The following is a 25,982-nucleotide window of genomic DNA, read 5'->3' on the forward strand; positions in this document are numbered from 1 at the left end:
AAAACATTTTCTCCCATTTGTTTATCTTATTTACTGCAGTACCCAGAAGACTAATGGTTCAATGAATATTTGTTGAATGAATTAAATCTCTTTATAAATTTAGTTAGGGTCCACATAAATATGATTCCCAAGTGTCTGGGTACTGCAGTAAATAAGATAAACAAATGGGAGAAAATGTTTTGTTTTGTACTTGTAGTCAGAAATACAAAATGTAGGCAGGGTATGAATTTTCTGGTCCAAGGTGCTGGGAAGAATATATGAATGGAGCTTGGAGCACCATGGACAGTACAGACAGTCGTGCTAGCATGTTTAGTTGGCAATAATTATTCTAATGCAGAGATCTGGAAGAGTAGGAACCAGAGATAAATCTAAAACCTAATTTGCAGCTATGAAGGTTACAGGAACAGATTCTGTCTCCAAAAAATATGTGGTTCTCCCACTTTTTTCCCCAATGAGTTGAGGTTACTCACTAAAAGACTTCATGATACTATTATTCATTTTCTGACCATTTTTAACTTTTTTTTGTGTTACAAGTATAATATTTGATTCCATTATTGAAATAATGTACAATGTGTAATTGAAAAAGTAAATGATTAGACATTATATATGAATGGAGTTATAGCTGAAGCCTTGTTTATTTCTTTCCATCCAAGCAGGACCAACAGAACATCAAAGAGGTATTAAAATATGAAAAAATGTTGCTATGTGATGGAAAACAGCACCTTACAGAAAGCCTGAGAGAAAAGTGCTTTAGGATAAAAGTAAGTGCCCCTGTTCAAATTACAAATAAATATTGGGGCCCTTCCAAAGGCCTGTGGAGTCACAGGCACCTCTATGGAATGAATAGATAATGCTCAGTATTCTTCTAAACTTCATAATCTAGTACAGATATGTGTGTGCATACATGCATACATACACAAACAAAACAGTGGGGTTTGGGGCCGGCCCTGGGGCCAAGTGGTTAAGTTTGTGCTCCCGCTTCGGCAGCCCAGGGTTTCCCCAGTTCAGATCCTGGGCACAGACATGGCACCGCTTGTCAGGCCACGCTGAGGCAGCATCCCACATAGCACAACCAGAGGCACTCACAACTAGAATATACAATTATGTACTGGGGAGGCTTTGGGGAGAAGAAGAAAAAAGATTGGCAACAGATGTTAGCTCAGGTGCCAATCTTTGAAAAAAAACAGTAGGGTTTATGATTTTGAGGCTTCACTGGAAAGGTGGTATTTCAGCAGATACCTGAAAGGAGTCAATGGTTGAGACATACAGGTATCTGGTGGAGAGCAGAACAGGCAGGGAGAACAGCAAGGACAGAGCTCCTGAAGCAGAAGCTGCCTAGTGGGCTCCAGCAACATCAACAAGGGGGAAAGCTAATGAGAAACGAGGTCAGAGTTAACAGGAGGAAGCAGGCTGTGGGGCTTTTAAAAGACTTTGGGTTTTACTCTGAACGAGATGTGGATCCACTGGAGAGTTTTGACCACGAGAGAGACATGGTCTGACTTACATTTTAAAGGGATAGCTCTGATTGTTGTGTTGAAAATTAAGTGATAGCAGGAAGACTATTTGAAAGACTAATTTCAGTAATCATGCGAAGATGGTGATGGCTTGGCCCAGAGAGGTAGTAGTGGAAGCAGTGAGAAGTGTGTGGATTCTGAACATGTAGTGAGGGTAAAGCCAACAGGATTTACTGTCACCCCTATTAGAACTCAAGATCCCTAAAGACTTCTGTGTGTTGTTTATGGCTGCATCACTTAGCACAGTCCTGACAGAAGTCAGCCTTCAATATGTATTTATTAAAAGTACAAATGAATGACTAGACAGTGCTGCTCCAACCATAAGGTGATTCCTCCTAAGACCAAAGGCAAGAATCCCCTCTCCAACATCCCAGATTAATGAACATCTATCTAGGTTTTCCTTAAATTATTAAAAGGAGAGCTCATTATTGTCAGAAGCCCCTTACTCTATTGTTTAGCACCCTGAACTAAATATGTTAATACCCGATTGAATGTAAAGTGTTCTTCCACCTGTGCCCTGACCAGCTTGTCACCTGTCTGGTCTCTAGAAAGTTGAGCTGCTGGGCCTAGGCCTAATGGGTGTCTGCCATACACAAGGCACTAGACTGGGTGCTTTACCTCATGAGACAGAGTTTATTGTTCCATTTATAAACAAAGAAATTGAGGCCCAGGAGGAAGTTTAGTCATTGCCCAAGGTCACACAGCTGGTAAATTGGTAAAATTAGGATTTGAAACCAAGTCTAAGTTTAAAACTTGGGTATAGAAGCATTTCTACAAATATAATTTTATTTCCTTTAATTTCTAGTGTCTATATGTATTTTATAGGTTATATATAGATATTATCTAACATTTTACTTAATTCCCTAGAAAACTTTGTGGAAATTATTGTAGTCTTCATTTTGCAGTTGGGAGAATGGCTCAAGGATTTCCCCAGTCAGGAAGTGAGAGGGCTAGAACCTGAACTCTAACTCTGATAAAAGGTGAGAAATCTCAGATTCTAGGCAGATAATAGAACGTAGGTCATGTGATTTGTTGTCACTCGTTTTGATGCTGGCTCAGTGAGCTGAGGAGTCGAAAGAAACATTTCTTGGACTCTCAAGGTCTGGCAGTAGTGCTCTTTTATTCAGGAAGTAGCATGGAGTAGCATGGGGACAGGACCTATGGGCAGTGAAGAGCTGCAAACATGGGTTGAGGGTAGGGCTAAATTTATAAGGCATAAGTATGTGAGTTGCTTCTTTACAAGACAAAGGAAAAATTAGGTAAAAAAGTATCAGTGCAGGTGGAGTCTGGTTATCAGGTGGTCTTATAACTTTGGGTAAGAATCAGATTGAATGAGGTCAGGATGTCCCATGCTTCTGTGAGGATGATATAGATTGGTATGTAGGCCAGGAAGCCTTGGGCTTTTCTCCCTGAGGCATCCTTGATCCTCATCAGTTTTATCTGCTCACTCACACCACCTATTGTCAACAGAAGCTAGCATTCAGCCTTGAGCTACAATACATACTAGATTGATTTCATGCAAATTTCTCTTCCAACTTTGTAAATGTTCATTCAAATCATGGATGTTTAGAAGACTAAAAGAAAATGTATCAAAATGATAACAATGGTTGTTTCTGGTTTTCTTTGTTATAGCTGTTTTATAGAGGATTAGAATTGGCCACCCCAAGATATATCTCTTTGGCATGAAGATTATTTTGGGCTGGTTACTTTCAAAAACTGCAGACATGAGAGAAACTCTGAAAAGTAGAAGTTACCCTTTGTAAGAGACATTTACATTTGTAAGGGAAATCTCCATCTGTAAAGATGTCTCCCTCTCTGTACCAGGAAGAAGGGGGATGACCTTACCTCTAGAAACTCTTATCAATGCGGAAGGCAAGGACTTAAATCTGCATAATAACCTTACTCTTGTTTACTGTACTTGTCTGGTAACCTCCCCTACTGACTCCCCCTACCCACAACATCCTCCTTTGTCTTTAGCTGAAGATGATATTTAAGGTGAGAGCTTCCGCCATTTTGGTGAGTTGCTCAGTTTTCCTGGGTCTCTCCCATGTATACATGTTATAAAGCTTTGTTTAATTTTCTCCTGTTATTCTGTCTCATGTGAATTTAATTCGCTGTCCAGCCAGAAGGACCTAGAGCGTGTAGAGGAAATATCTTCCTCCCCTACAGTTTAAACTTCTTAAATTTCCACAATGATTATAATTATTTCTATAATCCAAAATCGACAATAACATTTTCTTTTTGTTTTTTATACACAAAAGTCTCAATTTATTTCTGCCCTATAGAAAGTGTTAAAGCATAAATTTTGTTACAATTCCAGAGCTAGGACTACTTATTGTTAAAGTAGAATGAATTATTAAATTGAATGAATTCTCACTGCCTTTAGGAGCTTCTGAAGAGATACACAGAGATGGATAGTCATTATGAGTGCTTAAATGGACTCTGTCTTGACTTGGAGAGGGAAATTGAAACCCAAAGAGAGCTTTCAATTAGAGTAAACGCAAACCTCTCACTTCCACATCCACAAACCAGACAGATTCAGAAACTTCTCACTGCCAACCAGAGATGTTCCATGGAGTTCCACAGAGTCATGAAGAAACTCAAGGTACCACCTGTTTTAGTAATATCTTTGTAAATATTGCCATTAATTTCAGTTACAAACCAGTATATTTAAGTCCTGCTTTGGGAGTTGGTGTATTTGCTAATTAGTACATTTGCTACTGAATTAAAGATGGCATGGGTCTGAGAATAGCATGTGCAGGATCCTCAGTGCATCTAGGACCTGCTCATTCAACAGAACCTGAGCTCTGCCTTTGGCCTTAACAATGTGTCAGGGTGCTGGGGAGACAGAGATGAGCAACCGCTAAATCTCTCCTAGTCCAGTGGGTGAGGCAGACATTTGAACAGGTGAGAAGTGCAGTAGTGGACAATGTCCTGGAGAACAAGTTGAAGACAAGACTGGACTGGAAGCTGGGCTCAAGCAGTAAAGCTTAGAGTTCATTTTAGAGATGAGGAGGGGTCACTGGACAGTTATTTTAAGTGGTGGCAGTAATGTGATCGGGTTGCCATTGTAGAGACTTCACTACAGACAAAGAAGAAATGAGTCTGCAGGGGATGATAAGCCTGGTGGCAGAGAGAAGAGACAAGAGGCAGTTACAATTGTCCTGATGAGATGTGATGGGTGACAGTACTATGGGGGAAGGATTCATAGGGATGGAAAGGATGAAAGAAGTTAAAGAAATATTTGGCAGTTTACAATAGTAGGTCCATGTGCTTGACAGTGGAGGGAGGGGAGGGAAGTTCAGACTGAGCCCCAGGATTTGGGCTTAGCCGGGTTTGTGGATAGTGGTGCCATTAACTGATAGAAAGAAAAAACGAAAGGGAGAAGGCAGCTGAGGCAGGAGGAGAGATCTGGTGTTTAATGTGAGATGTTTTGAGATAGAAATACCTATAATGGAACATCCAGGAAGAGAAACCAAGTAGGCTTTTAGTTGTGAATCTGAGGTTTGTCAGGAGAAAAATCAGGACCACAGATAAAGATGTGGGATCCATCAGCATTTGGTGATAGATAGTAGAACAGGTGTGAATGAGGCCACCCAGAAGCATAATAGAGTGAAGATAAAAGAGAACTCTGGAAAAGATCAGTTCTCAAGAGGCAGTAGCAGAAAAGAGAGCAACACATGAGTTTGAGGTTGGAAAAGTCAGAGAGATAAGAGAGAACTGAGCAAAAGTGCCATTGGTCAAGTCAGTGGAGGAGAGTGTGTCAAAGATGAAGTGGTCAAGAGTGGCAGATGCTTCAGACAGCCAGAACATGAATGAAGAGATCCCCTCAATTGTTGACAATAGAGCTTACTGGTGACCTTTGTCAGAGCAGTTTTAGTTGAGTGGTTAGGAAAGAGGCCAGATTGTAAATTGTTAAGGAATGGTGGAAGTTGAGGAAGTAGGAAGCGGTATCTTCCCTACCTAGGTAGATTGCCCCTCAGGCTCTAATAGTCTTCAAAAGCCTAACAATCAGATATCCAGAACTTATTCATGAGGTCCATAGAACCAGGGCATTCAAATTCTTGTCCCCTTTAAGCCACACTTGACAGGTAAGTCCTGAGGCAGGGCACACTCACGTTGGCCACCCAGCTGACATAGGCAGGAGAGGATGTTGAAATGAATCTCGCTGGGAAAACTGCGTGATATAATTAACCAAAAGGAGGCAATAGAAAAAGGTGGGTTTATAGGGAAAGGCATCATGTTACATTGTAAACATATTGAATCTGAGGTAACTGTAGGACATCCCTGAGGTAGCTCCAGAAGGAAGTCAGAAATAAGAAACTAGAGGTCTGGAAGTCACTCTCCGAAGACGCTGAGAGTAGAAACTTGGGAATAGAGAGAGGTTCTTCCCTTCTTCCTCACTCCTCAGAGGATAGAGACAAACAAGACAAGCCGCCCCACCTCTTAGTCTTGAGAGTTTAGAACTTCCTCTAAACGTGATAAAAGTTTCATTTCCCAATTTGTTTCATGTTTTCCTGCAAGTATGTGTTAAGCTATGTTACAAAGATAAAGGAAGAACAACATGAATCCATCAGTAAACTTGAAATGGTTTTTATTGATGAAGTGGAAAAGCAAAATGAACTGCTAAGTAAAATGCAGCATCTTCAACAAGATGATGATGTACCATCCAGAGAATTAGGGGACCTCCAGTTGAGCCAGAAAATGGATCTACATATTGAGGTATGATTTATTTAAAATGGATTTAATTAGATTTTAAGTCTTTTTATCAAATAGAAAGGTACCTCTTCATGTGCTTAGAGTCATTTTCATTTATGAAATTAAAAACAGCTTGCAGAGGGGCCAGCCTGGTGGCGTAGCAAGTGGGTTCCTGTGCTCTGCTTTGGCAGCCTGGGGTTCGCTGATTCAGATCCTAGGCGTGGACCTGGCACTGCTCGTCAGGCCATGCTGTGGCAGTGTCCCACAGAGAAGAACCAGAAGGACCTAGAACTAGGATATACAACTATGTACTACTGGGGCTTTGGGGAGAAAAAAAATAGGTTGCAGAATGACAGCTGGCCAGATGTAAAGAGTGCCAAGTCATAGACTAGCCTCCTTTCAGAACTACACAGATATAGAAAAGTAGACTTAATATCAGCAAGTAGGATTTCTTGGAAGGCCAGAATAAGTTTCCAAATGCCTTCTAAAACTTCCTAGATCTGTGACTGGGAGTCACAGACATTTGTATTGTAGCAACCCCACATGGAGTGTCCTGCTCTCACCCAGCAGTGTGAGGCCCCTGCAGTTCCCAGTATGCATGCAAGGCCTGCTGTATGCACAGAAAAGCTGCATCCAGAAGCACTTCAGACACTGTCACAGATTCATAGTTTCGAACAGGTTTTAAAAATGCCAAAAGGCAGAATTTGTAGATGTGCCTCTGTTACATAGCCTATACTGCCAAAATTTTATTATTTAAATTAGAATTATATTTCTAATATAATGAGGATAAATTAGGATTATGTTTACTTCAAAATATTAGAAGTGAAAGTTCAGTAAGGTTATTTTCCCCTTTTTATGATATTTGTCTGATATTTAGATAAAAACTTTCCTAAGATTCAGGAGATTCAATGCTTTTTTTTCACACAGGAAATTCTCAAAGATTTTTCGGAATGTGACTTCCACAGCGTAAAGATGGAATTTCAACAAGTACTGAGTAATAGGAAAGAAATGACCCAGTTTTTGGAAGAGTGGTTGAATACTCATTTTGATATAGAAAAGCTTAAAAATGGCATCCAGAAAGAAAATGATAGGATTTGTGAAGTGAATATCTTTTATAATAAAAAGATAATTGTAAGTAGTACTTTTTTTGTGCTCATTCTTTTTTTTGTTTGCTTTAATTTTTCTGCCTCATTCTTAAAAAGACTTAGAGCAACTTAATTTTAAGTATATTTTCTTTCATTTATTTGTATATGCTTCTTTATTTTTTTATTTGAAAAAGAGTGACTGTAAATGTGTTCTTCCTCTAACACATTTTGCTTCCTTAAGGTAATTAAATATATCAACTTGTAAAGAAGATAATAAAATGTTGCAGTATAACAATCCATTTCCACTGGTGAAACCTCAAATCTTGCCATTTTCCTCTGTCCTTTCTCGCTTCCGTAGGACCTGAGCCTTTTCCCCCAAGTATCCTCAAACAAGGTGAGATGTTAGCCTGTTTCAGGGCTGTGGGCAGCACCTGTGGTCAAGCCAAAGACAGCTCTAGTCCACTAATTAGTGAGGCCTTGTGCTTCTCACCTCGGTGCTGTTGCTATCATACGTGCTGATCCTTCAACTGTGAGGTTCAAACATGTGGTTTGTATCATTGTTCCCAAGGTGACCAGCCCTTGTGGACAGATTCATATGAACCAAGATTGCTTGAGATCAGTTTTATTAATTTGTTTTACTTTCCACTGATGAGAAGATTCATTCGGCTTTCTGAAGTAATCTCTACCTCATACACCTGGTAAAATTGTCATTAATCAGAAAGTTGCTTGTTATATAGGCAGTTGGAGCAAAGGGAGCTAGATTAATATTATAGCTCCTAAGATTGGTTTTATATTTCATTTGTTTGGGTAGTTCTTTCCTGACACTTTAATTTCATCTGGAAACTATACTTAAATCACATTGAAATGTAGATAACATTTTTAAAAAAGGTTTTCCTGTGGATAGTGGATCCCATTTGTCGAATACCCCAAGCTAGCAAAACAGTAAATGAGCTTTTAAAATAAAAAAAAATGGTCCACAATCAATGAAGAAAAGCATAAAACCAGTGTTTGGGCTAAGATAATTTCCATATAATTCAGTGTTTTTCTCATAATATTGAGGGCTCACTTGTGGTTAGAAAGTAGAGATTTCTGCTCTGTGGATCAGCATGGATATGTGGCTTCTTCCACCATCTGAGCATAGCAATTGATAACTTGGTGTGGTGTGGGGTCAGTAGTCCAGAACCAAGGAGAGTCCAGGGTGCCAGCAAGAACACAACTAATTTAGGATCCGCATCTCACAGAACTACCATAAAGCCACAAAGAAAGATACAGCTAAGGCCAAGAAGGCATTCATGATGAGAGCAAAAAGTACATCCCATAGGAATAGGAAGTAAAAAGATGATAGAAGCAATTTCAGAGTGAGTCAGCCTTTGATGTAACGAGGGTATGGATTGGCTGTTACTCCCTGCACGGAAATAGAAGATTTTCAGATTACGAAAAGTCAGTAAATTTTTTTCCTTATAAACACTGAGGTTTGAAATGAAAGAGGAAAATAGATTGTTATTAAGTTTACTGGGTATGCTCTGCTATTAGATGTCAGTTAATGTTTACATATGACATTATATATGTCATAACATACATAATGATTTTAACCTGACCAGTTCTTCAGATTCCTCTTCATATGTCAGTGCTGATCTAATAGAATGAGATTATCGTCTTGCAAATCAATATGAATCCTCTCTAGTCCTTATTCTTCTTTTATTCTCATAATCAATATCCAGCATCTTCTGAAATGTCAGGAACTGGTGCAAGCCACAAAGAATGTTCACATTCTTTTAAAGTACTATTCTAGAATGTTCTGAATAATGAATTTCAACATATGCCTTGTCCTAGAACTCTAGTATTTTCCATAGTGGTTTTTTTAATACGTAATTCATTTTAGAAGCTATAGTGTTGTCTTTACTACTCAATAGGCTATAATAAATGAATCAACAGAGTTTGAGGAAAGAAATGTGACCATCACCAAAGAATGGGAACATGACCTGAAATCAGTGAAAGAGAAAAATGAAAAACTGTTGAAAAACTATCAAACTTTGAAGATCTCTCGAACATCTGGTGCCCTTGTTAATCCTACTACACAAGGCGATAAGAATCTTCATGTCACATCAAGAGCTACACAACTAACCACAGAGGTATGAGATTTCTTATAAGATGTTTTTCAATTTGCAGCTTCATTGTAGAGTTAAAGATGTATCATATGTAACATTTCAGAGCAAAATCACAGTATTGAAGGTATTAGGGAACATGCATGATGGACTTGTTTTTTAAATATAGTTCTATTGGGGCGCTCACTCAACTAATTATAAAGCTACATGTTACATAAGATCTTACCTTTGAATTATAAAATAGAAGTAACTCATGCCTTAATTTGATTAATAGGTGTGTATACCACTTAAGGTGTTATTACCATACATTATAAGTTTTCTAAATCATGTGACTTTCTATTAAATTATAATCTATGTCTATAGTACCAAACTAGTTTAGAGAGAAAGAGCAATTTAGCTTTTCTCTAATTATCATCAGTGTCTTTAATATTGGTTAATGTGATCAAAACAAAAATGGAAGAGGCTAAAAGTATAATAAATTTCTTATACAGATTAACCTGTGCCCAAGAATCAGTACATTATTTGAATAATCCAATAACTGTATTAACTGCCCTTACTTGGGAATCTGTACAGCAAACACGCTGTTTTATTTTGTTAGCACACACGTCTTAGTGGGGAACCCGAGTGAATTACAACTTAGCATTTTTACCAAAATAAATATTTATAATAAAACATCAACTGCCAGTTTAATAATTATTACTAGTGGAAACTAGAAGATCACTAATATAGAGTTTATTGATTTGCTGATCACTACAGACCTCAGTCAGCTGTAGAGGTAAAAATAGTGGAAATATGAAACCCATCTTCCAAAGCAATAAGATAAACAAGCACAAGGAAATCCCATTTTCAATGACCCCAGGAAATACCCCATCAGATAATAAATCGTATGTTATTAGTTTGATAATTAGGCCAAATCAGAGTAGCACAGAGCAGGTCAGTGATGTGGAGGTAGAGCAGTGGGGCAGGCAGAGAGTTGGGCAGTCCACCCAAACAAGTAGGAGAATTCAGTGCATGACAGTAGGAGCAGTCAACTCAGGGGGGAAAGATAGTCTGCTTAATGTTTGAATCAGAACAACCAACTAGCCATCTTAGAAGAATAAGTCTGGACTCCTACCTCATTCATTAAACCAAAGTAAATTCCAGGTGGACCAAAAAGAAACGTTTTCCAGGAAAACCTGCATGTGTGTATATGTGAACAGTCTTATATTATGAACAAATTAAGATATTTTTGTACTTATAAAAAACTGGAAATAACCTAAATGTTCATTAGTAGGTGACAGGTTAACTAGTTTATAGTACCTCCATGAAATGGGATATATTTACCCATGAAAACAAAAATGCGAGAGATCTATGTGTTGATAATGAAAAGATCTGGAAAATATATTATCAAGTGAAAATAAAATTTTTAATTTTTTAAAAAGCAGGAGGCCAGCCCCATGGCATAGTGGTTAAGTTTGCATGCTCTACTTCGGCGGCCCAGTTCATGGTTCAGATCCCAGGCACGGACCTACACCACTCATTGGCAGCCATGATGTGGCAGCAATCCACATATAAAATGGAGGAAGATTGACATAGATATTAGCTCAGGGCTAATCTTCCTCAAGCAAAAAAAGAGGAAGTTAGCTCAGGGCTCATCTTCCTCAGCAATAAAAACCCACAAAAAACCAGAAGTATATATTTATTGTTGTTATGTGCTGTAGAGTCAGCTCTGATTCCTGGCAACTCTATGAATGAGTGATGTCCAATATCCTGTCCTCAAGAGCCCTACTCAGCTCCTGTAGACTCACGCCTATGGCTTCCTTTCTGGAATTACTCCATCTCGTATTTCGTCTTCCTCTTTTCCTGCTGCCTTTTACTTTTCATCATGTCCCCAAGGTAGGATAGTCTCAGTTTTACAATTTTTGCCTCCAGAGATAGGTCAGGCTTAATTTGCTCTTGGACCCACTTGTTCATTTTTCTGGCAGTGCAGGGTATCTGTAGAGCTCTCCTCCAACACCATATCTCAAATGAGTCCATTTTTTCCTGTCAGCCTTCTTCACTGTCCAGCTTTCGCACCCACACATAGTAATTGGGAATGCGAGGGTGTCGATAATCTTGGCCTTGGTCTCTAATGATACTCCCTTACTGTTGATGATCTTTCCTGATTCTTCCATCGCTGCCCTTCTGAGTCACAGTCTTCTCTTGATTTCTTGGCTGCGGTCTCCATTTAAACTGATGACTGAACCAAGGGAAACAAAACCTTTAACAATTTCAGTGTCTTCATGGTCTACATTAAAGTTGTATAGTTCTTCTGTAGTCATATCTGTCTTCTTCATGTTCGAATGCAGTCCTGCTTTGGCTCTTTCTTCTTTCACGCTATTCTGTGTGAACTTTCTTCTTACACACTATTGTGTGTGTGACTTACTGTTTTTGTAAACTGTATATTCACATGCGTAGATACATATAGAAAATTTCTAGAAGGATACACTTGAAAGAGTTTAGTAGTCATTGCTTTAGAGTCAGTGGGGGTTCTGAGATGGGGGAACTTAATCTTAATTATATGCCTTTGGATTTTTCCACATACTTGTATTTTTCAGCATAAAAACTAGGTAATAAAAATAAAGGGAAAGATATGTTACATGTATTCCTCTAAAGTGTCAATTAACAAATATACTTTCTGTAAGTAGTGTTAATTTAAAATGTAAGTGCCTATTTAATATGCTTAGCACCATGCTAACTCCTAAATAAAATAAGTACTAACCTTATATAAAATCTGGGCCTCTTTTAGTCCTAAATGATCAGCTTCTAAATGAAAAAAATAATACATGTATAAATTGAGTGACATTTGGAGTCTCCATCTATCCTATGTTGATGCAATCTGAAAGATTAATACCTATATATGATCTTTGTTTCATATAAACTGTGATTCTGTCTTCAAGGCACACCTTATATATGTGTGTTTTTTTTAATAGAAGATTCAAGAGCTGGAAACTTCACTACGTGAGGCTAAAGAAACTGCCATGCAAAAGGAAGACAAGATTATAAAGATGCAGAAAGAGCTTGAGATGACTAATGATATAATAGCAAAACTTCAATCACAAGTTAATGAATCAAATAAATGCCTTGAAAAAACAAAAGAAATGATCCAAGTACTTCAGGTAACTTAAAACTCATTTTATAAATAAAGGCATAATTTTATAAATTATGCATAATAAATATAAATAAATGCATACGTTTATTTTCATGCCAAATAATGATTGTTTTCATCTTCCTGTAAAAATTATTTTTAAAAAACATAAATATTCTTGACAGTTTAAAATATATCTTATTTTTTTAATTTTTTTAATTTTTTTACTTTTCAAAGTAAGGAAATTTTTTATTTTCACTTTAATTTCTGAATGCCAAAAATGTAGAGGATGTATGTTTGTATATCTCTAGTAGTATATTGCAACATTTTTTCATAAATATGTTTTTTTTTAAATTTTTTATTATTGCGGTAACATTGGATTCTAACATTATATAACTTTCAGGTGTACATCATAATATATTTCGAATTCTGTGTAGATTACATCATGTTCACCCCACAAAGACCAATTATCCATCACCACACGTGTGTCTAATCACCCCTTTTGCCCTTCCCCCTCCTCCCTTCCCTTCTGGTAACCACCAATCCAGTCTCTCTTGCTCTGTGTTTGTTTGTCATTTTTATCTTCTACTTATGAGTGAGATCATATGGTATTTGACTTTCTCCCTCTGACTTATTTCACTTAGCATAATACCCTCAAGGTCCATCTATGTTGTCACAAATGGCCAGATTTCATCATTTCTTATGGCTGAGTAGTATTCCATTGTGTATATATACCACATCTTCCATTCGTCCCTTGATGGGCACCTAGGTTGTTTACAAGCCTTGGCTATTGTGAATAATGATGTGATGAACATAGGGGTGCATACATCTTTTATGCCTTTGTGTTTTCAAGTTCTTTGGATAAATACCCAGCAGTGGGATAGCTGGATCATATGGTAGATCTATTCTTAATTTTCTGAGGCGTCTCCATACTGTTTTCCATAGTGGCTTCACCACTTTGCACTCCCACCAGCAATGTTTGAGGGTTCCTTTCTCTCCACATCCTCTCCAACACTTGTTGTTTCCTGTCTTGTTAATTATAGCCATTCTGACCAGAGTGAGGTGATATCTCCTTGTAGTTTTGATTTGCATTTCCCTGATAGCTAATGATGTTGAACATCTTTTCATGAGCCTGTTGGCCATCCATATATCTTCTTTGCAGAAATCTCTGTTCAGATCTTTTGCCCACTTTTTAATTGAGTTGTTGGTTTTTTTCTTGTTGAGACTTTCTTTTTATTTTTCAAAAAAATATGCTTATCTAAATATTTAATACTCTGTTAGATAAGTACATTTTAAAATTATATGTTTTTCTACTTAATCCCCTGTTATTGAGTCCCACCTGGTAGCCTATGGGCTTAATCTAACCTGTTTTCTCTAGAAAGAGCAGAGTTGAAATGTTTTTGAGCTTGAATGCCGTTACACAAGTCGCACCCTCCTTCATCACAGCCTTCCTTCCTCGTCTGAGCCACAGCTACTTCTCACTCTTCTGCTACTTGGGTCGGATCCTAATAGGCATTTTGTTCACTGTTCCTGCTCCAGTGTCTCTTCTCTTCATTCCAAAATTAGAAACAAGCCCAGAATGCCTACTCTTTTCATTATTTAACATTGTTCTAAAAATTCTGGTTCTTTCAATGAGACATGAAACAGAGAGGCAAGAGAAAATAATCTTAATTTTGTTTTTAGAAATTGTTAGTATAGCTAAAAACCAAGAAAATCAACTGTAAAGCTTTAAAATCTTTGAGAGTAATTTTTTAATACTTCAAATAACTAAATGATCACATTTTTATTCATTCAACAAGTATTTGTTGAATACCTACTATGTGTTGGTCATTGTTCTAGATGCCATGTGTACTGCAATGGAAAAAAAATAAAGCCTCCTTGAAGAGGCTTACATTCTGCTTCATGAAGTCAGAAAATAAACAAGTATATATGTTTGTTAAATGGTGAGAAGTGCAATGGAAAAATATTAAGCCAGACAGAGGTATATAGGTGCAGGGTGAGAGTGGGTGTGAGTAGGAGTGTGATTTTGTAAGGGGAGTTGAGGAGAGCCGCACAATTAAGATGACGAAGTGATGGTGTGAGCTGTCTGGTAGGGAAGGGCCTTCTAGGCAAAAGAAGTAGCAAATGCGAAGGCCGCAACACAGAAGTAGTTGAGATGTATTCAAGGAAACAGCAAGAAAGCCAGCGTCTCCTGAGCAGCGTGGGCAAGGATAGAAGGGGAAATAGGTGAGAAGTAGCAGAGAGCCAAATCATAAAGCATCTTGAAAGCTATTTGTAAGCACTTTGGGTTTTATTCTGGATGAGATGGGAAGTCATCAGAGGATTTTGGCAAAATGATATAGTCTGACTTAAATTTTTAAAGGCTGCCCTTTGAAAATAGAATCCAGGAAGGCGTGTTTGTTAGTGACGTGCCAGCTCCTACAACAAAGGGAACCACAAAATGCAATGGCTCAAACAAAACAGAAGCTTATTTCACACGTAAAAGTGTGGGTCCCAGCTTGGCAAGTGGCTCCTTTCCACATGGTCATTCAGAGGCCCCCGTTTCTCCCATCTTGTTTCTCCAGCACTTCCTTGGTGCTGTTTTCATCTGCATGGTTAAAGCCCAGTTGTAAGCTGTCCGTGCTCAGGCTCACAGAAAAGGGACAAGATGGAGAAGCTAAAAATTGTCTTAAAATCTGTACTCATAAAGGCTCTGGCCCAGAAGTGGCACATGTCTCTTCCTCTCATATTTCTTTTTTTTTGCAAAATATTTAGATTCAATTTATCAAAGAGAAAGCCAAACACGTACCTCTCGTATTTCTTGGAGTCAGAGATGATTCCAAAGTTTTTGGCCTGAGCAGCCAAGAAGATAGAGTTGCTACATACGGAAATGGGAAAGACTGCCAGAAGAGGAAGTTTGAAACCAGGAAAGTTCAGTTTTGGACATGCTGAATTGGAAATGCCCACTGGGGACACCCAAGTTGAGATATGACTTAGGCAATTGAATATCTGAGTCTGAGCAAGATATAGGCGAGAGGTTTAAGTTTGGGGAATCATCAGCATATAAAAATCATGAGACTGGACGAGGGCATAAGCATAATGGAGAGGAGATGTGGAGTAACCAAATGATACTGAGATGGAGCAGCCAGTGAGTGAAAAAGAAAAGGGGGTCTGGGCAACAGAGTGGTTCCAGTTTCTTCATATAAGTGAAGCTAGTGTTTCAAGAAAGAGGGAGTAAGCGACAAATTTCTCCACACTCAGTATAGATTGGTACAGGTGTCTATGGAGAGAGGAATATCTTTCCTGCATACTAAAAGTAACCATTTAGATAATATAATAGAGTATGCCATTGTACAGCATCCATGAGGAAAGAAAGCAAAGTATAGGGTATCCATAAAATCTTTATACAGTTTGAATTTTTAAGAATCTGTTTCTGTATTTTATATAAATATTCTATAAAATGCAACAGTATATTTAACTCGAGATTTGGCATAGTAAAATGCAAAGATATTAACTTTTAACCTATTCACCACTATTTTAATTCACCTGGATATAGCTGTCCAATATAATGTAGGGTTTATTAAGTGAATATAGAAGAAAGTAATTTGAACAAATGACTCATTAACAGTTTTGTTTAAATCTTGATACATTTCCTCTGTTGTATCTTTACAAATTATTTATATCAAGTAGCAGTAAATTTGTTAAAAATTCAAACTGTGCTAGTACTTTAGGGACATCCTGCACAGTGGGAAAAAAAGATCTTATTTATAACTGGCACAAAATATAAAATGCTCAAGTGACTAACCTTAACAAAAAATGAGGCAACATATATGAAAAGAACAACAAAACTCTAAAAGGAAATATAGGAGAGCATGTGGTTTAAAATAAGAAATATGCCATTTCCTAGGTTGTAACCTAAATACTGTACAACCATCAGTTTTTCCCAAATTAATTTCTAAAGTTAATGTAATTCAAATCAGAATCTCAAAGGAATTCTTTTTCTGGTAGAGCAAAGAAAGTTTCTCAGCAGACTCCATCTAAAATAGGATGAGCAGGTGCTGTTCACTGAGAACACAGGCGCTCAGACTCCTCAGGCGGCTAGAGGATGTTTAAGGCTGTCAGCGCTTCTGAGTGCAGCTTGGGCACACGTCGTGTGTTTGAAATAAGGAATTCTCACTGTCTTTCATTTCTAAGAGAGTATTTCCAATTTCAATTTCTTTTACTCAAGAATTGTTTTAAAACTGTTATATATGACTAATTTATTTCATTATATTGTGGCAAAAAAATTACTGCAATTTCTCCATTTTTAGAATATATTGAAATTTTCTTTTAGGTGTCATAAATGAATAAATATTTTTAGAGTTCTTTGAACTTTTAAATCAAAATGTATACAAATAGATCAATGGAACAAAATAGAGAGCCCAGAAATATATACACACAAATATAGTCAGTTCATCTTTGACAAAAGAGCAAAGGCAATTCAATGGAAAAGGGTAGTCTTATCAACTAGCGGTGCTGAACAACTGGACACCTTTCACAAAAATTAACTCAATTGATTGTAACCTAAATCTAAAACACAAAACTAGAAAATGCCTAGAAGATAACGTAGGAGAAAATCGAGGTGACCTTGGGTTTGGCATTGACTTTTTTTTACATACAACACCGAAAGCATAATCTATGAAGGAAAAAAATTGATAAACTGGACTTCATTTAAATTAAAAATGTTTGCCCTATGAAAGACAAGCCACAGACTGGAAGAAAATCTTTGCAAAACACATATCTTTCAAGAACTGTTATCCAAAATATACAAAGAACTCTTAAAACTCAATAATTAGAAAGCAAACAGCCTGATTTAAAAATAGGCAATGGATCTGAACAGACACTTCACCAGAGAAGATACACACATGGCAAATAAGCATATGAAAAGATGCTCCACATCATATGTCATTAGAAAATTGCAAATTAAAAAACAATGAGATACCACTGTACATCCACTGTATCTCAAAATATAATGGCCAAAATCCGGAACACTGACTACACTAAATGCTGGCAAGGAGTGGGGCCAGGAGCTCTTGCTCACTGCTGGTGGGAATGCAAGTGGTACAGTAGCCACTTTAGAAGAGAGTTTGGCAGTTTCTTACAAAACTGACACCACTCCAGCCAGTCATATGCTCAAGGAGTCCCTGATATCAGCATCTGGTCCAGAAAGCCAGGGTATTTTACTGGTGCCATGACTGAGCAAATACTGGGCTCCTCCCAGAATGGGCTTATCTGACCTAGTCAGCAACCTCCTTAAGCTGAGCATCTCAGCTTTGGAAGCTTGCATCTTTTTAGTCTTTGCTAACTACGTGTGTGTGCAAATGTTTTTATAGGCACTGGGGGTAACGCCTAGAGGAATGAAGAGCTCTCTGGGTCCCTATTTAGATGGGTTTATTTTTGTATTCAATATATAATAGTAATCCATAGTATGGCTGTGGTAACAGCAATAAAAGAAATGAATGATTTATTCAGCAATAATAAGAAATGAGCCATCAAGCCACAAAAGACATGGAGGAACCTTAAATGCACATTGCTAATTTTAAAAAGCCCATCTAAAAGCACTGCATACTGTATGACATTCTGGAAGAGGCAAAACTAGGCGAACAGGAAAAGATCAATGATTACTAAGGGTTCTGGGGGAGGGTGGAGGGATGGATAAGTGGAGCACAGGAGATTTTTAGGGCAGTGAAACTATTCTGCATGATACAGTGATGATGAACACGTGTCATACATTTGTCAAAACCCATGGACTATACAATGCAAACAATAGACTCTAATGTAAACTGTGAACGTCAGTTAATAATGTATCGATATTGGCTCATCATTTGTAACAATCATACCACACTAAGATGTTAATAATAGGAGAAACTAGGGGAGGACACGGGTATTACCGGGACTCTATGTACTCTGCTCAATTTGTCTATAAACCTAAAATTGCTCTAAAAAGTTAAACCTATTTATTAAAAAAGATTTTTGTATATGTTTGTATGTATATATGACTGATTTTTTTTCTGAGTCGAAGTAGATGTATGGCTAGATTGAACCAACCTTGAGTACAGAATATCCCCAATAATGTTATATAATATTTTGTGCCTTGAATTCAGTTCTACTTTGATATTTATATTACTGTTCAGCTCTTGTCTTATTTTCCTGATTTACCTTTATCTACCCATTTCATTCGTTTCAACCTTTCTGTTTCATTTTGTTTAAGTATATTGTTTTTTAATTGGGAAAAATATTTGTTTTAAGAAATAGAAGTCATAGGTTTTCTAATGACACATTAGCTTCCAATAGCTTCACATGTACTTCACATCAAATATCTATTTGTTACTCATTTTAGGGTTAAAATTTGTGCCTTTCCTCCTTTTCATATGTTTGGAGTTTGCTGTTTTAAAATGTTCCTACTATATTAGGTAGTAAACAAGTCTTTGAAACTGCTCTAAAATTACTGTATTTCTCTTTTCTCTAAAACCTTTAGGACAAAGTTGCTTTAGGAGCTAAGCCCTATAAAGAAGAAATTGAAGAGCTCAAAACAAAGCTGGTGAAAATAGACCTAGAGAAGATGAGAAATGCCAAGGAGTTTGAAAAGGAGTATGTCTTTGTCTTAATTGAATATGACTTTAGTAGCTTAAATTTCCTTTCTAAACTGTATAAATTTAAAATATATTAAGATATTGTTATTGCTTTTTATAAAATAAATACAAACATCTACAGATTTTAAAGTTATTAAATTCTCATTATGTATGCAAAGGTTTTGAAAACAAGCACAATTCTGATCAATTACTGACATACTATGTCTTTGGATGCTTCTTGTTCAATCATATAAGAACAGCTTAAAAATGGCCTTTTTTGTTTGAAAGTGAATATTAAGAACGTGTGTGTGTTTTTAGCAGTTTGTCTAAGGTTTCTGTTGGTTCTCTTAATTTCATTTGTTCTTCCTATTGTATTTTTGTGTAAGGTTTTATTTCCTTTTAAATTGTAGTACTTAGTGCCCAAGAGCATATTCCCTTTTTATTGATTTATTTATGTATAGTACCATATACAATAGCATGCCTAAAGTTCTTTGTGGTATAGCATAATGAAAAGAACATTAAACAGAGAGTCAAGGAAACTGAATTAGAAATATAATGTTGCCACTTATTAATATGTCACCTCTGACTCCTCACACTTTTTATTCTTCCTGTAAATGTTTAATAAATGTTTAATGATGATATCTAATTTTGCCCAAAAAGTCGCACTCTGAATCTTCATGCATTCTAACCAGCCTTCTATTGATAGGACTGTTGGTTTTAGTGGAGCATCATTAAAAAGGCAATTTTAGTGGCCAGCCCAGTGGCACGGTGGTTAAGTTTGCACATTCCGCTTCGGTGGCCCAGGGTTCACCATCCTAGGTGTGGACCTACACATCACCTGTCAAGCCATGCTGTGGTAGGCATCCCACATATAAAGTAGAGGAAGATGGGCACCGATGTTAGCTCAGGGCCAGTCCTCCTCAGCAAAAAGAGGATTGGTGGCAGATGTTAGCTCAGGGCTAATCTTCCTCAAAAGAAAAAAATTTTTTTAAATAAATGCAAAGCAATTTTATATAGAATAGAATCAGCAGATACTTTCAGTCTCTAAGAAAGGCAGAAAGTCTCATAATTTAGCATTGCCAATTAACACTCAAGCAAATAATTAACAGAATGTCTTTTTCTCCTGGGTGCAATGAGCAGACTGTGACCTCTGACTGTGTCACCTCAGATCAGAGCTGCAGTCGAGTGTGCTTTCCTTACAGTGTATACAGAAGGTGCTTTTGGTTTTACGCTTTGGTAATTGTTGTACCTTCAAGAGGTTTCTAGGACCTCATGATAACAACCCAATTATTTGTTTTATGGTGCCCCTGAATGTAATTTTGCTCAATATCCAGTTAATAATACCTATTGGGCTTTCAGAAATTTTAAAAGAATTGGTTTCTCAATGTTAAAAAAAAATTGCCCCTGCAGCCAAACAGAACACTTCCAATTTGATGGTGTTATTTATGGCTATAAAGTGCATGATACCAGGGGGTATCGTGAGGGCTTACCTACTGCTGCTTATGCATATCATATCAATGTGATGTATCTTATCAGAAAATTCTTGACAGCAGTTCTGTTTATTCTTCCATTAAAAATTAGTTGCTGGCCTTTTACATATTTCTGTTGTTATTCTTAATAGAATTACTTGTACAAAAGCCACTGTAGAACATCAAAAAGAAGTTATAAGGCTATTGAGAGAAAATCTTAGACGAAATCAGCAGGCCCAAGATACTTCAAGTAAGTAGAAAATGCTGATATTTCCAGATCTTTTTCCATCTTACTTCTCAGTATACTTACACATTTTGAAGACTGCTACTATATATATGACAGTCAAGAATAAACCTGTTAATCACTAATTTATAAAGAACTATTTTTAAAATGAATTCATTGAGATCATATTTATCCTGTGATACCTCCTTAAGTTTCCTGTAATCTCAACTATTTATCCATTATAGATTCTTAAAAACTATGAATGTAACCTGTGCGCTATCAGATCTTTACATATTAGTGAAGATACCTTCAGTAGTATACAAGAATGACTTACCTGTCAAGGTAGACGTACCCTTCCCAATAAAACACAAGCATATCTTAATAGATTTTAACCATGTGCACTGTAAAAACATAGTCAGTATACAGTAAATATTATCCTACTTGTTGTTGGTACTGAAAATACAGACTTGATGCTTACTGGCAAACTCTTTGAAACTTATCTTAGATACAGTTTTCAAATCTAATCATCAAATTTCTGCATATACATTCCTCAAACTGTATCTTTTCCCATATTTCTGTCTCTTATGTTTCATTTGAAAAGAGAGAATGCTGAACAGTACTTGGGGCAGGTTTGTGTAGTGGGTCCAGCATCGAAATAACGTCACGAACAGTTCTCTAAGCTGACTGCCCTCACTTAACAGCCTGTGAAATCATGAGGAGAACGCCTGACCTTCTAGATTGGATATAGACTTGTAAGGATCAGGCTAAAAGTTGTGTGTGAAAGCACACTGAAAATTCTAAATGTCAGGCAAATGCAAGATGATGTTTGTGTGTATTATTGTCCACGCATTGTCTGGTGCTTGTTTAGTTTGAACTGCCCTAGTGTCCATTGCAGGATAATTGCAGCTCCTACCTGGAAAACTTCAAGGGGTAAAAATAGAACTTTTGTTGTTAGAGAAGGGTCAGGATGATTCCTTCTAATTTGTGACTTTCAGGTACGTGTTGTACCTGAATTCAGAATAATTCAAAAGGAAATGGACATTGAGTGTCTTCCCCACACTCATCTTGCCCCTCCCTTGTAAACAGTCAGTGACCCAGTGGATCATTCCACTTTCTAAGCACCTCACACTTTTATGCAATTTTACCTAAAATTTACAAAACAGTTCTTTACATTACTTGTACACATATGGTGTAAAATACTGAATAGTATATTCTTTAATAGCAGTCTAAGTTTTATTTAGTTAACAAATACGTGTTGAGTATTGGGAGCACATTGACTGCCTTGGGGTGGACCCCACACACGCTGTGTGGTGGAAGCAGCCCTCCAGGGGACCCCACTGGCGTCGAGAGTAGACAGTGAAGGGCAGCTCCGACTGCTGCCGTCACCGTGAGTGATCCTAGCAGGTGGTGGTGGTGGAGGTAGTGGGTGGAGAGAAGCAGGGGTTCCACAGATACTTAGAATCCATGATGGAATTGGCATAGGAGGTGAGGGAAGAGGAGGAAGTCAAGGATGACGTTCAGGGAGATGGTGCTGAGATGTTTTGTTTTTTATAGTGATTTATTGAACTTACTAATGTTTCCTTTATTGTGAACTTTGGAGATAATTAAAATTATCACCTGTCTGTGTGTTTGCCTCCCACAGTGATATCAGAACATACTGGTTCTCAGCCTTCAAGGAAACCCTTAACCTGTGGGGGTGGCAGCGGCATTGTACAAAGCACAAGAGCTCTTATTTTGAAAAGTGAATATATACGGCTAGAAAAGGAAATTTCTAAGTTAAAGCAGCAAAATGAACAGTTAACAAAGCAAAGGAATGAACTGTTAAGGTAAGATCTGCTTACCTGATACAGGAATTATGCTTATGGTGGTACGTGTGGGAGAGGATGATGCCTACACATGCATATATATTTTTTGCAGTGGGCAACCCCTCACACATATAGGGGAAGTAATTTTTAGAGCTCATGTAATGTGTCTTTTTTAAAAGGAATGAGGATATGGTAGCACCATTCCAGAGGTTTGCTATCCATCAACTGACCTTTTTTTTTTCCTGAGGAAGATTCGCCCTGAGCTAACATGCCAATCTTCCTCTATTTTTAGTATGTGGGCTGCCAGCACAGCATGGCCACTAACAGAGTGATGTGGGTCCACACTCGAGAACCAAACCCAGGCTGCCAAAGTGGAGTGCCCGGAACTTAACCACTAGGCCACAGGGCTGGCCCATCAACTGATTTTAGCTAAGCCTGTTTTTAACTAAGCCAAGAACCAAAAAGTAAACCAAGATCTTTGAGGGGAGCTTAAATATGCCGCAAATATGCCCAAGTCAGTGAGGCTTTACTCAAAGGAGAATCCCTGAGGTCCATTATTGTAGCCCAGTAACCTTTATAAACAGTTGTAAAAAATTTAATTAATTGGCTTCTACCAAAGATTAGAATCTTGTGCTAATCTTTACTAATGATGCAATAGAAGAAAAATAGGCATTAAATAAATATGCAAATAGCTACTGTTCTGTGTGAGGCTATTAAACAACAAAAAAAGCAAACAGGACATTATGACAGGGTCCAACAGAGGGATCAGACCTTATCTAGATGTGGGGAGGGGCGGTGATCAAGAAACTAATATGTAAGAGTAGATCTGAAAATGAGTAGCAGTTAGGCTTGATGACAGGAGAGATGGCTAAGCCTTCTAGGCTGAGGGAACAGCATGTGCACAGGCTTTGAGTCAAAGAGGAAAGTGGAACAGAAAGACATGCAGTGTGGCCAGAGCATACAGAATGAGGCAGAGTAAGTGCAAGATGCGATGCCAGAGGCCACTGGTCCAGATTACACATTGCAGGTCATTCTGAGGCAGCTGGGGTGGTCTCCTAAATGTAACGGGAGGATTACCACCACTGGAGGATTTTAAGCTGGGGCCTAATGAGCTCATACGGCGTCTCTAGCTGCTAGAGCAGAATGGGGGGGGAACCCAAAAGTGTGAGGTTGTATCAACACACTTGGCTGACTGATCAAAGAAAGGAGAGCAGGGCCTAGGATTGCTTCCCAGGCTTCTCTGAAGGAGTGAATAAATGCAGGCAGCATTTCCTGTGGGAAGCAACACTATAAGTAATCCAGAAAAGCACAGTGTAATATATCTTTTAAAATAACAAAGGTACATTAAAGATTCATCCATCCAGAAGACTAACTTATCAAATTATTGCCACAGAGTATCAGTAGATAAACCACGCTGGATGACATCACTGATTCATTTGAAACCTAATATCATACTTTTCAAGATTCTGTGATCACGGAGATTTAGTACAATTTTTCAATTTATATTGACCTCATTTCATTTTCTGAACTGTGGAAATAATCCAAACTTAGGAAGCATTAGGTTGAAATTAAAATGTAAATATGATAAAATGGTAAATTATATGTCACATATATTTTACCACAATTAAGAAAAAAAATTTTATGTAAATATGAATATATTTCTGGAATTGAGCAGTCTTACAGTCTCTTTTATTTTTCCCCACATTTAAGCAATAATCATCATCTTTCCAATGAGGTCAAAATGTGGAAGGAGAGAACTCTTAAAAGAGAAGCTCACAAAGAAGTGACTTGTGAGAATTCTCCAAAGTCTCCTAAAGTGACCGGACCAGCTTCTCAAGAGAGACAGCATACGCCTTCTCAATGCAAGGAACGGAATTTACAAGATCCTGTGCCAAAGGACTCACCGAAATCTTGGTTTTTTGATGGCCGATCAAAGTCTTTCCCAGCACCTCACCCAGTTTGCTATTTTGCTAACTCAAGTCTAGGCCTCCGCCCAGGTGGGTAAATATACTGGTTACTTGGGGATCGGGGATAACGGTTGGAACTCATTTGTCACCTGTGGCCCCAAAGGGCAAGTTTAGACAAGAGAAGATGTCATGGAGAAGCTGCACTGCAGAGATGTCATTTGCTGTCTCTGTGAGAAGTTTCTCCAAAGCACAGCACTGAAGTGAAATCACTTTTTACCCCGAGGGAAGTCTTATTCTGCCTCCTGAACCTTCAACTTTTCCCTCAGATAGACAAGCAGCTCTCGAGGACACAGAGAGACACCATCCTACAAACATAACTACTTTTACTGCAAAAGACCTTCTTCTCAATTCAATGGGCCAGTATTTCCAGTAGCATTATATTCATTTTACACAAGCCAGATCATAGACTTATATCATTTACATATTCATTCAATGAACAGAAATTTTTGGTCTCCACCTATGTGTCACATATTGCACCCTGATGGTACATTGATAACCAAACCAGATATGGCCCCTGCCTTCCTGGAGTTCACAGTCTAGTGGGTATAGACGGTGATCAAGTAGTCAAAAAAGGTACAGTTCTAGAGTTCAAAAGCCTATGAGTTTTTAATAGGTTGTTTTAGGAACATAAGGAAGTCTTCCTTGAAGAAGGGGACTGAGATCTAACAGGTTAAGGTGAGTTAGCTTAACAAAGAGGGGAGGGGAAGGCGATTCAGGCAGAGGGAACAGGGTCGGCCCAGCTGGGAGAGACCGTAACCAGGGGAAGGGTTGGAAAACCACGTGTGGCCAGAACGCAGTGCACACAGGTTCCTCTGGGTGAAGTCGGTGAAGCCAGAGAGAGAAGAGCCAGATGCGCAGGACTTTGTGGGTTGTGGAGAGGAATTTTTACTTCATCCTGGGAGCATGCTAGAGGAAGCCGTTGAAAGATGTTAAAGAACAGCAGGAGAACATAATGGGTTATCAATTTGAAAACATTACCTCAGCTGTAAGGTAAACTGTATATAAGCTGTATGTTGTGTTGCAACCAAACGTGTTTTTTAATAAGATGACTTTTGCTTTCTATTTTTTTCTCAGAAGAACAAACTGCTGGAGCAGAGAGTGTGGATCCTCAGCCAGGCCCTTGGCACGCCTCCTCAGGACAAGCTGTGCCCGAGTGCAAGACTCAGTAAACTCTGCTGTCACTTTTCTAGGGGCCTAGTGTTCCTTATTTAGAAATGACTGTATTTGTTACTTTATTTTTCTATCCCTGGCAATGATGTCACAGTCCAACTTAATTTCAATTCAGTTTGCACTTTGCCATTAGAAATTGAGGCATTCCAGTCATTTAGAATGGTGATAGACTGCCTTCTTCCTGAATGTGGTAATACTTTAGAAGTTGAATTGTTTTATTTATTTATATATTTTGTGAAGAATAAAGTTA

The 25,982-nt window shown here is 37.9% G+C and overlaps 1 protein-coding gene across 1 annotated transcript; it reads left to right on the forward strand.

Moving 5' to 3' along the window:
- The first annotated feature begins 655 nt into the window (after positions 1 to 655).
- On the forward strand, positions 656 to 25,982 carry LOC124232141 (centromere-associated protein E-like). The gene is made up of 11 exons (XM_046649099.1): positions 656 to 761; positions 3,901 to 4,119; positions 6,039 to 6,236; positions 7,140 to 7,343; positions 9,211 to 9,429; positions 12,354 to 12,539; positions 19,005 to 19,117; positions 20,720 to 20,817; positions 22,433 to 22,616; positions 24,306 to 24,592; positions 25,637 to 25,982. The coding sequence occupies exons 1-11, from the start codon at positions 696 to 698 to the stop codon at positions 25,729 to 25,731; spliced, it is 1,869 nt and encodes a 622-aa protein (XP_046505055.1). The 5' UTR covers positions 656 to 695; the 3' UTR covers positions 25,732 to 25,982.

This window comes from Equus quagga, unplaced genomic scaffold (assembly GCF_021613505.1).
Source record: "Equus quagga isolate Etosha38 unplaced genomic scaffold, UCLA_HA_Equagga_1.0 HiC_scaffold_27474_RagTag, whole genome shotgun sequence".
NCBI classification, from domain to species: domain Eukaryota; kingdom Metazoa; phylum Chordata; class Mammalia; order Perissodactyla; family Equidae; genus Equus; species Equus quagga.

What these genes read in the sequence shown, in the direction of transcription:
- LOC124232141 (XM_046649099.1), top strand. Translation starts at nt 696, where the DNA reads ATGTTGCTATGTGATGGAAAACAGCACCTTACAGAAAGCCTGAGAGAA. An exon ending in AAAAGTGCTTTAGGATAAAA is followed by an intron (nt 762 to 3,900) that starts GTAAGTGCCCCT and finishes CACTGCCTTTAG; the next exon opens with GAGCTTCTGAAGAGATACAC. An exon ending in TTTATAATAAAAAGATAATT is followed by an intron (nt 7,344 to 9,210) that starts GTAAGTAGTACT and finishes ACTACTCAATAG; the next exon opens with GCTATAATAAATGAATCAAC.